Raw genomic sequence first — 12,332 nt, forward strand, 5'->3', positions numbered from 1 at the left:
TCTTGGTGATACACAGATTTAACACAAAATCAAGTTTATATGTATTAAACCGACATCTTGATTTTTTTGTTTTTTTAGGGTTAGTGGACCAATAGAAACCACTCTACGTTGTTAGATTTCAGTCAAAATTAGCAGGACACCGCCTCTGTCCTGTTAATTCAAAATGTCCTTCCAGTGTGGTGTGTATTCAGACGAAATGTCCAGCTAATACATGTTTACCAACGCACACACACACACACACACACACATTTCCAGAGATGCCTAACAGGCAACTCTCCAGCAGCAGCAACACCACCACCATTAATTTTAATCTATTTTTTATTTCCCCAGCTGTGAAAATAAAAAATTCAATATTGCAGAAGCTTAACAGCTCCACTGGAATTAAAACTGTGTAGTCAGTTTTATCCCAAGGCTCACTATCATAGCTGAGTATCGCCTTTCTCTCCACGGCAGACACTGCTGTCGTTTGTGTATAAATGAATAAACTCTAGTGCATTAAGCTGGGGTGAAAAGTTTTCTCATATTTAGGTTAAACAGAAACAGCTGTGTGTATTCATGCCAACCACTGGTGCTGTAGACTTGGTACAGCGGGGTAATTGTGTGTGGCATTGAAGCTGGCCCTCATTAACCTTACTGCATTACCTTTTACTGTGGATAAATGGAGGGCTTTAAATCAGCCATCTGTTGCTGCCCAGCTACCTCGCCAGAGTGGAAGTGACATACCCAAACCTTTCAAGGACATTAGTGTTGTAGACTAACAAGGAAGGGAGCTTTAATCAGACACAACAACCCTGCAGAGCTCAAGCTGGTTGATTCTTAACATCTTTTATCTCACATTGCTCCCTTATGGAAGAATTTGCTTTTATTGCAGCAGATGTTGATTTTTTACTAATTGTAAGGCTTATTTTTAGAGAGACGCCCCTTGTGAGGTGATGAATGCAGCATGACTGTTGCTGGTTTGATTTGAGCAACACAAGGGATGGGAAAAATGATTTGGGGGAGTAGGCACAATCAAAGAAGAAACTCCATATGGACTAAAAACCTTATTCAACTGTGAAAAGGTTGTCTTGCGGAACCTATAGATTTTAGTAGACGCTGCTGTTTCCTCCAAAGAAAAATAAGAAAAAATAAGAAAGTGTATTCCGGCTATGACTTTTCACAGTTGGAGGATGAGCAATGTGATAATGTCAGCCAGTTTTCTGTTTTGCCCTGCTGAGTTCTGCAGTCACACAGTGTTGACTCTTGTTAAAAACAAGGCCAAATCAGGGTCATAATCAGCCTTGGAATCACGTTGTATGTTCCCAAGTGAACCCCAAGAACTGGACTGTTTATTAATCTGAGTGAGGGCAAGTGTAATGAGTTTGGAGACTGCTGCTCGACCGCAGGACACAAGTTTAAGTCTCGTATGCCCAGCTGAAGTGTCCTTGAGATTGGATGGGATTTTTCAGCACCTCTAGAAACCCTTTTTTCTGTTTCCCTGAACTCTGAGCTAAAAACATTTTCCTAAACAAAGACATATATTCCCGATCTCATAAATTCACCCTTTACTTTACAGATCCTGAATACATCTCCATCATTTCCCAAATGTCAGATAACTTTTTAGTTCTTTAAAAAAAAAAAAAAAAAACTCCCCATTTTAGTTACCCATCCATGTCCAAGTATCAAAATCAGCAAGCATCAATATGTAACATATGTTTGGTTTTTATTCAGCTATGAGTAGGTGTTTTTTTTCACACCCATATACAGTTATGTGGAATAAAAAGAATTTCCTCAGGACCCTTTGGTAGCTCGCTGAACCACATTTAGCAGCAATAACGTGAAGTAATCATTTTCTGTTTTAGTCACTGAAAGAATTTTGCCCCACTCTCCCCCACTTATAACATTGTTTCAGTTCACTGAGCTCGGCCAAGTTTGGCCATTACAACATCTTGTAATTCTTTTCATGTTTAGTCATTCTGTTGCAGATTTGCTTCTGTGCTCAGGATCATTGACCTGTTTTCTGCCAGACAGAGAGCCTCAGATTTGACACTAGAATATTTTTAGTATATGGAGGAGTTGATGGTTGTCTTGATGCTCTAGTCCTGTGGCTGCAAAACAAGCCAAAACCATCACTACTCCACTATCGTGCTTCAGAGTTGGCAATTGTGCTGATATATCTGATTTCGTTTTTACCTGATATTTTCTTCCACATTGTGTCAAAACATCTAAACTTTGGTCTCATCTGCCTTGTTCCATAAGTCTTGTGGTTTGTTCAGATGCAGCTTTGCAAACTTAATGTAAGCTGTGCCGTTCTTTGTAGAGAAAAGATGTTCTCTCCTTGCAACCCTTCCAAACAAGCCATACTTGTTCAGTCTTTTTCTGATTGTGCCATTTAACGTGCTAACTGAGGCTTGTTGAGTAGAAGATGCAGTTCATGGATTTTTTGCATTTTCTCTGTGTATTGCATGTCCTGACTTTGGGGTGAATTTGCTTGAATGCCAGTCTATGCAGGCTCAGGAAGACTGCGTCAGTAGGGCCACAGTCTTCCTGCAAAGAGTCCTATAAAAAAAACATTTACGTTCACATGCCTGTAGTACATGCTTCATCACCATTCATTTTTACCAGTTCTATACTAATGCAAATGCATTTGGCATTTTGGAAACCTGCCTGTGAGACATCTCTAGAGTTAGGGAATCCAAAACATAGTTCAGTTTAAATGTGAATCAAGTTTATTTATATTTAAATATTTAATTCTGATCTAAAATTTTAGATCGGAAATTAATTTGACACGGGTCTTACACCCTTATCGTCACCTGTTTTTAAACCCTCTGTGCCAGAATTCAAATGACCTGCCAGCGAGGAACATGGAGCCACAGTTAAATTGTATTTGTAAAAAGCTCCCAGTTGAAGGCACAAAGTAATTTGAACTGGCAGCCAGCAAGACCGGTGCCATTAGTGAAATACAAGATGACAAACTGCCATATTAGTGTCCAGTTTTCTGTTGACTGACATTAATTTGCCATGCATTCAAACAGTGTGCTGTATGACTTGTTAAAATGTCATTGTGGTGACAAGTGCGGCACATACGCTGCATAATCAACCACAAATCACGATTAAATGAGAAGTCTGAAATGGAGAAGGACACAGTAATGAACGCAGAGAAGGAATATGAAAGAGACACATCTTAATGATGCACCAAATATTTACAGACATCTGTAAACCATCTGCAAGTAGTTATCACATCTGTTTACAATAAATGCAAAAGCTTTCTTTGTCCTTAAGTTCATATTTATTTGTAAAAGGAAACAGGTGCTCATTGAAACATTTGACTAGTTAAATGACACAAACAGTTTTTTTTATTGTTTGATAACACAAATTTTTATCTACAATGACAATGAAGTTTCTATTCATACAACAGTTATAACGTTTTATACATGAACTGAAAATACAAAGTTACAGTAAACATGCCTTTTGATAAAAATATTTTTACAAAAAAATGTACATTTCTATACAACAGTTATCAGTTACACATCTCTACAAGTCCCACGATTCTGGTTTAAACCTGCAAGTACTCCAATAAACTGTCAGTGTATTATTTTTTATTATTTTTAACTTTTAAAATTCATCTAGCCTTTTTGAAATAAACATGGTAAGGGCTATTTACAGCGGAAAGAAAATCGAGTTGAGCCAAAAGTGTTCTAAAGTGACCCAGATAAATTACGACAGTTAAAAGCAATGAGGGTTTTTTTCTGTGTTTTTGCAGAATATTTGACACGTCACCATACTGTCCATCAAAAAACAGGCCACCAGCAAAAAAAGAACCCAGACAAAAACCCCTCCCCCAAAACAAACAAACCAAAAAAGATAAACATGTTGCAAAGCCATTTCCTTTAAACATGTTCGGGATACAAAAATAGTGCTAAATATTACACATTATCATCATTCACCAGATGCTTATTTTGAATGAGCTTCAGGATAATCGTTTTTTGATTTTATGCATGTTTTTCCCCAAGTAGCCCTGCCAGGACTGAGTAGTGTATTTATAATATTGTGCAAAGTGACTTTCCATTTTCGAAGTCTTCTGCTGAAGGGAGTTTATTCAACCAAATCACAAAGAAATATTTGCTTACCTACTCTTGGTGGCATGGAATTTTGACAGCCTTGGTTTGGTACTTTCAAGCTACAATAATTTTTGTTTATGCTTTTCAAATCACTGAACAATTAGGATCGATTCGAATACAACCAACACATTAACTGGTATTCATAGTTTTTGAGAACAATTATTTTCTCCACAGTCAAAAAACAATTTAAAAAACACCACAGATGAGTGTACTTTTTAGATCAATTACGACACTGTTTTTCAAAAGAATGCCGAGTGATGAATTTATATTTTATCTTGGTTACACCAGGGTGGATCAAACCTTTAGCAATTCAAGGAACAACAACTTAAAAACAGGGTCTCAGCTTTATCAGGAAATTATTGAGAAAGTCTTTTGTATTATTAACAATATGAATTATTTATAACCAGTTTCTAATTTGGTATTTTGAGTGAAACAACCTGTGAAACTTTCATCGAGACTGAATCACATAATTAAACATGTCTTATATAGCCTTCTTATGTATCCAGGATGCACCTTTTTAGTAGCGTTACTCCAAACAATAATCCTTCTTCATTAGGGAACCTTTAAACTATGCTAATAGCTTTAAAAGAATACATACCAGCTGATTATTTTGTTGCATCAATCAGCTGATGGAGCAAGATGGTGCTAACTAGCTACATGGCATTGTTAGTTATTATAGTTCAACTACTAATAAGAACTTCAACAATCTCAAATATGTATATAACATACCATTTAATATAAATACAGGGGGCTGAAACTGGCCTGTTTCCTTCTTACTAACATTAACTATATCATAAACATATCTAAGAATAGGGAAGTTCTTATTAATATCTTTGATAATTCAGAGGTTCAGCACCAATCAGACGGTTTAATTCTGGGTTTTTAAACGTATTTTACATTGCGGGCCACATACACCTGAATTGGGCTGGACCAGTGAAACTACATTATAAATGTATAAAATTACAGAAGAGGTTCTGGCAGTTCACTGCCCATGCTGTCCTGTAATTCTAAAAAAAACAAAGTTTTCATGAACTCACAAAAAAATGTACTTTTAATTCAGTGGACTCACCAAGGACTGTTAATTGTGTCTGCTAGCAAAAAACCCCTGCAAAATAAAAGCTCCTGTGGGTCGGATATCCTCCCAGCATGCAAAAGGTCCCACAAAGTTTTTATAAGATGAAAACTAAACCTTAATGAGAAAAAAAAATAGGGATGCCAACAATACAACATGAGGAAGAAGAATGGAAAGATTGTGTTATCCCATCATTCTGTTGTTTGTGTTGCGATGCGTAGTAAGAACTTGTCGGTATCCAAATTCCAGTTTGAGGCTTTTATATTTTTATAATTTAAACTACAGTATTTTGAAACCTGGAGTCAGGGTGTGATTTATGAAACCAAACAGAGGTGTGGGAGTTGTTTTCTTTCCCCATGAAAATAATGAATGTATCACAGTGGTCCTATATACTCTGAGGCCAGTTAGAATATTTAGTACTGCTGTAATGTAATGTTCATAGAATAACGACAATCATCCATTTAAAACACGACATTTACGAGAATATTAATGGTAAAATTAATATGTGTAATATTCTCTGTCTCGTGATTTCCCCTTCAGACACAGGTAATCGACTCAAATGCAAGAACACAAATGGTGAAACTTTTCAGTCAAACACTAAAACACTGACAATTTTTACTGTAATGAAGGCGTGAACAGAATTTTAGCCGATATGCATCTTCATCAATGCTACACAGCGATGAGCCGAGACACCTGGGTCCCAACAACAACCTCCTCTCAGCAGGCTTGGAACAGCATCAGCTTCTTATTGTTTGAATTAACACTGCGGTGGTTAAATTTGAGTGGTGGAAAAATACCAGAGTAAATTTGATTTGAATAACGAACACGTTGAACGCGCTGACATCCATTCACTTGCGACGTAATTCAATTTGCAACAGTTTATGTATAATCAGGTAAATTATAATTGCTCAGCTAAAGCTGAAACTACATGTAGATTGTTATGCAATGCACATAAACAGTTGAAGAAATTCCAATGTTTTCTTTTTTACTGTTCGTAAGCTGCACCGAGTGAACGGTCAATTGATCTCAGTGCCTAGTGAAGTTGCTTTAATAAAGCACTACGCTTTATTTCAAGTTCGATTATTCCAGAAATTTCGGGGTTCTGAATCAAAGATCTCATCCTGAGATAGTATCAAAGCCTGCCAATGTTTAATTTAAAATCATAACAAGTTCCACCATTTCAAAAAACCTTACTTTGCTGGCTCAACTAGATAAAATGGAATCAATGCAGGATGCAGAAGGAGAGGGTGAAGGAGAAAGGCGCTGGCTCCTGAACAGCAGCAGTCCATGTTGGGATGCACAAGCTGAGCGGGGAGGAGTGCACTGAGACGTTAGGGCACTGCTCCCTGGCAGGAGGCCTGTGCCAGTGTTGGCTCTCTACCACAGGAAGCCCTTTCTGCTTCTGAAACTTGGCAGGAGTTGGAATATATGATGGAACAGCCCCACAGGGCATTTGTGTGATAAATGGATAAAGCTGGATAAAGTTATGCTCACAGCTATTGGCTTATGTATGAGTCAAATCCGAAGCAGACGGCAGCGATGTTTCATTCTTTTGCTGAATTTCCTACCACGGTCACAGATTGTTCTGTCATTTATTCATTTGATATTTGAGCATAAACAAAAATTCTTTGAAAAACAGAAATTACAGCACAAGGACATTTCAGAAGAGCAGTAACAATAGATCAAAAACATTTCCATCTTTGAACATAATTTCATTTAGAAATCCAAATAAATCCTTTTATTCCTTTGACTTCGGTTTGATTTTTTTCAGTTTCAGGATAAGAGTGCGAGTTCTTCGAATGAAATATAAGTTGCACATGAAGTAAACTCGGGCCACTGAATTAAAATGGGTCTTGAATATATTTTCTTTAGAGATCATCACATCACATTTTGTTTGAGCTGCACAGTCAGGCATCTAAATGTGATTCGGGGTCTCTCATACACAACTTACAGTCCTGAATGGGTGTCTTGATCCCTTACAGATCATTTCCTGTCTCTTGAAGGTGATGATGAATTCTAATACCACCGACCGACCAGGAGCGTCTGCTTCCTCACCCTGAAGAGATAAAGGAGAAAACTTATGAAAATACATTACAGAACTGCGTCTCCTCCTCAAACATGGTGAATGCTTATAATGCTGTAAATCTGATGAGGATTAAGCTGAATTTTAAGGCTTGTCCATTCTGAATGGCCTCAGAAATATCTCGGGAAGTGCAGAAATATTTCCTGGTAGCTGGAGCTGCCTCGCTAATCCTTCTGGACATGACTTATTGAGGTTCTTCTCACTGTGATTTTCAATCCTTGGTGGGCCTGCAAGCTACACATTCATATATTCTCTCGATCCTCGAGTGGAATTTTCAGGTTTTTAAATGTATGTGCTGTGAGGGGGTTCGGTGAATTGGCCACTGATGGAATTTCAAAAAGGCAGAAAGAAAATGGAAAACTCAAGTGTAACGTGGTTTCATAAGAGGTGGAGGGGGGAATAAGCTGTTGCCTAAACTGAACATTTTTGCCTGTACATTAAGAAACTGTAGCTACATAGCAACCACATAGCATGTGCTCATTTTGTACAAAATCCCACTAGAAATCAAACAAAAAAAATGCAAAAGCACACAAATGATTAGCTTCATTGAGCATAAAGATGGAGAACAGAGGGAAATAGCTAGTCTTGTCATAAATGGCAATGAGAGGAATCAAGGGGCCTTTATTGGCAAATGATATAAGCTCATGTAAGCACAAAGTCCGGAAAGGTAAAAAGTAGTGCTGTCAGCATTACTCTTGTTAAAATGACGTTGACGCCATAACCGCTGCACGCCGTCAACACGTTAGCGTGGTTAGCTCATTAATGCATTAGCTCCGTGCAGCCACACGCACGGGGCGATCCGCACTAGCTTGCTAACGGAGATTTGCCGCGTTAATGCGGTTATGGCGTTAACGTCATCTTAACGAGATTAACGCTGACAGCACTAGTAAAAAGTCAGAAAACCAGGAACACATGCAGCATAACAACAGGGAATATAAACAGGTATCTCAAAGAGGAGGCGGGCTATGAATACAGTGGGAGCTAATTAAACAATGGCAGATATAAGTGAATAAGGTAAAAAGAGTCAATGGCAGGCGAAGACAACAAGCGAGAAGAAAAACACCGGTGAGACTAAAATAACAACAGAATCACAAACAGCACTGTGCTGCAAAGCAAGTCCAGCCTGCCTATGCGGCATGTCCCTCTGTTATCTGGTTTCATCTACCCTAACATCAGCAATCATGCTATGCGGTCACACAAAAGTGGCTATCAGCTCAACCAGAGGTTTAACAATCTAGCTATGAGCTAGTTTACATGAAAGCTGAAGCTTTGGCAGCATGTGACCATCAGAAACATGGACAGGTCCTCTGTCAAAAACCCCAGCTATGTTAGAGTAACAGGGTATCAGTGCTCTGTCATTAAGACATGGACGAATCACACCATCTATTATTCCACTAAATCAATATTTAAATGTTCATAAGACCGTTATAGTTTATATTCTTTCAGCTGCAGCCCTTGGTAGCGGTAGCTGGGATTACTCTAAAGATTAAATCGAAAAGCGGAATTCAAATGTAGGCTTATGCTACGTACAAAATGATATAATTTTACAACGAATAGATCAAAATTGGGTACAAAAACCAACAGAGCTCTGCAGCCTCTAATGAAGTGAGTTTGCCTTAAGTCATCCAACACCAACAGAAGACTAACAGAGTTTAACTCAGTGCTACGTCTACACTGAGCTACTCGTAAACACTGCCGCGCACGCATGCTGTGAAGAGCTAGCCAGCACCAAGCCAACTGATGGTGTGGCTGCATCGTTACCCACACCCTGAGAGGCGAGAAGCAGGGAACTCTTTACCTTAGGCCTCACCATTCATATCCCCTTTCACAAAATTCAATTAGATGAATGTTGTTTATGGGCAGTTCTGGCCCATTGGAATGTCATTATTGCTCCGTCTGTCGAATTCGGTATTAGATGCCCTTCAGTGAAGCTGGTCTTCCAAATGTCACGGAGCTTATGACTTAGGAGATGATTAACGAATGTTTAGAGAAGCTCAAGACACAGTTCAGCAGCTATGGTTTCTAATGAGGACTGGATGTAAGGTCTTTAATGAGGGCAGGCTGCAAGACCCCCCCAGAACCTTTTGCAGTCTTTTATTACGACTTCACAGCCGCTATAATGGATGCTTAGATCAAATACAAATCTAAAGCTCTTACCTGATCTCAGTTGTCAATATCCGATACGTGGTTTTCTATCTGTAAAGGAGAGCACATAGAGGAGGTTAACATCACAGACATGATACAGCCTTTTTAACTGAACACAGAGGTTGTATTTAATCTTTTCTAAAGGTCACTGGTGATATACGCTCAACAAGAGCAGCCATGCCAACCCGCAGAACAGTCTTTGTAGCACATTATCACAAAGTGTGATCAATGTGACCTTCAGGAAACAAATAAATCTCTTCCACCATGCCTCTGAAAAATAATCTCTTCCATTAGTGAGGACACGGGGCTTTCATCTAGGATAGCATGGCCATGTTCACCTGCTGGGTAATGGCTAATAAATAAAGCATAATAAAGAAAACAAGGCCGGTGAAATACAGATAAAATCAGTATCAACTGTTTCCATGCCACTACTTGAACTTGACGATTGTGAAATGGAAAACATATTTAAAACGTTGAAGTATTGAGGATGTTTTGAATAGGTGAAGCCAACATGCATTTTGGTTTTGTTCCCCGGGACCTTCACCATACATCAGTCTCTTTTACTTAACAGCAGTCTATTTTTCAGCTGAAATCACTGGCGTAATAAATGTGCGTCTAAGCCACAGCTGACTGAGATCAACTGGCTGAGTGAATACAATCAATATAAGCATTGTGGGAACTATTGCGTCAGCAGAAAGACTGATTAGTTTCAGTTTTAGATTTTCCTTGATTGGAAATAGTAATCTTTTTGAATTGTTGGTAGTTTGAAACATAAACATATAAATGCCTTCCTTACTTTCCACCACCTTCCTCACTGGTTCTAGGGGTTTTGACCAGTTATGGTGTTTTTATGATATTTTAATGAAAAGATTGCTGTAACTACACAAAAGATGTACTGTATTGTTTCATTAAGTAATCCTTCTGTTAGGCTGATAACTAAATTACGCCGTCACTGGCTAATGTCAAGTATTTAAGCAGTGCATTAAAATGAAGGTGAAAATAATTTTGCTCAACAGACTACATATGTCTACGTCTAGGTTCGATTTGTTGTACATTCAGAGATGCTCTTCTTCATACCTTGGTTTGGTTATCTGTTACTGTCGGCTTCCTATCAGCTTGAAGCAGTCTTGCTATTTTCACCAAGAGAACTGACACTGCTGATATTTTCTATTTTTCAGATCATTCTCTGTAAACCCTAGTGATGGTTGTGTGGGAAAATCCCAGTAGATAAACAGTGTACAATACTCAAAAGTCTGGCAACAACAACCATATCACATTCAGACTCACTAACATCACTTTTAGTGAACTGCTGATACCAACATCAATACTGACACTTTAAACTTATAAAGGCAGTTTATGTAGAGGAGAACAGCGTGCGATGACTTCTGAGATTAATCGTCATCAATCTGAAAATCACACATTTGAATGACCTCCAAATCACTGTGATTTTTGCTTTCTACAATAATTAATGCAACAATGTACACTGTACATTAGAGAATATAGACAACAAAACACACTTTTCAGCTTTTCACCTATTTTGAAATGATTTTTTGAGACCTAAAATGTCTCTAATGGACTTTGGGACAGCTTCTGTTGTTTAAATGGGCTACATACTGAACTACGAGGATAGAAACAAAGGATTGATCCATTACTGATACCAATGCTGGTGTCAGTACTATTGGTATTTGAACTGATCTGCCCACCTCTAATCACCTTTCTTTCCCAATTTTGACTTTCGGTCTTTACTTCAGCAGGTGGTCTTCACTATTTCTACATGCCTAAATGCACTGATTATTGGCTGTTTTACTGTGTTAACAAGCAGAAATCTATATACATCTATATAGTATAACACATAGTGTAATATATAATTATACAAAACTGATAAAAGTAATAAGTTCTCTTTAGTCAAATAAATTCATGTTTTTATATGAACCCAGCTGAGAATTTGACATTTTCGACTAAATTATTATTATTTTGAAATAATCCTAATAATTGAATCTCTTTGAGGGATCATCTTTTGTTGGCTGCTTCTACTGACCTTGTGAAAGAAAACCTCTGAACTGAACCTTCACTTCACGGTTGGACCCACACCACTTCATGTCAAGTCTGTCTTAAAAGCTCTCCTATGTGTATTGAACCCACTGCTTTAATTATAGCCTGCAAGCATGTGTATGTGTGTGAGCCTGTGCCTGTGTGTGGGCCTGAGAAGAGGCTTACTTCCACTGTTTCAGCCAGGGTCGACAGGGAGAAACTGTCAGTCCGGACGCCCTCACCATTCACTCATGTGAAGCAACCGCTCTCTTAGATCTGTGGCCATGAATAATTCTGGAAAATTAACTTTCAGAAGGCGAAGACTGTCTGCCCACTTGAGATCTCCCAAAGTGCCTTGCTTTCTTCCCCCCTGTCAGGCCTGTCAACCGTTTCTCTTACCAGATGGTGGCTACCCTCCTCGTCATAGTCATCCTCGCCTCCATCGGTCATCTCTCCCGCCTCTACGTCCAGCGCCCCCTCGCCGGCCTCCTCTCCAGAGTTTTCTGCCGTCTCTGACACAGACTCCTCATGCAGGGAGTCACAGTTGTCCTCATATTTTCTCTGAGCCTCTGAGAGAGAGAAAGGAGGCCACAGTGAATGAAGTGAGAGTGTAAGCAGGGCCTGTATTTTTCTTTGATAATAATAGTAGTAGGCTGCTTTTTTGCTGTTTTCCCAGTTGTGCAGAAACAGGCCATGGTTCTCCTTACACTCAACTGGAGTGAAGTAGTTTGTCCTCAGCAAGCAACCAGGTGACTAACACTACTTTTTTTATTTGAAGTAGCAAAGCATCAAATTAGGATCAAAATTCTAGCATTTTACTGTGTTTATTCTTTTACAAGCGTGACATGTTTCACTTTTTTCCCCAAATTAACACACGTGTGTACAGTTCTTAGCAAATTTA

At 38.7% G+C, this 12,332-nt stretch overlaps 1 protein-coding gene across 3 annotated transcripts in view; it reads right to left on the bottom strand.

Annotated features, from left to right (window-relative positions):
- Positions 1-3,249: 3,249 nt before the first annotated feature.
- LOC102311505 (RALY RNA binding protein like) overlaps positions 3,250-12,332 on the bottom strand; it is a 116,383-nt gene continuing 107,300 nt past the window's right edge. For all 3 annotated transcript variants that reach the window (XM_005932087.3, XM_042224923.1, XM_005932088.3), the window contains 3 exons: positions 11,831-12,000; positions 9,413-9,451; positions 3,250-7,228 (listed from right to left, as the gene is read on the bottom strand). In XM_005932087.3, the coding sequence (XP_005932149.1) occupies positions 9,419-9,451; positions 11,831-12,000 (203 nt within the window). In that variant the 3' untranslated portion in view covers positions 3,250-7,228; positions 9,413-9,418. The remainder of the gene's footprint in view (positions 7,229-9,412; positions 9,452-11,830; positions 12,001-12,332) is intronic.

The sequence above is a fragment of the Haplochromis burtoni genome, unplaced genomic scaffold (assembly GCF_018398535.1).
Source record: "Haplochromis burtoni strain Fernald_Lab_line unplaced genomic scaffold, NCSU_Asbu1 Contig_155, whole genome shotgun sequence".
In the NCBI taxonomy this organism is placed as follows: Eukaryota; Metazoa; Chordata; class Actinopteri; order Cichliformes; family Cichlidae; genus Haplochromis; species Haplochromis burtoni.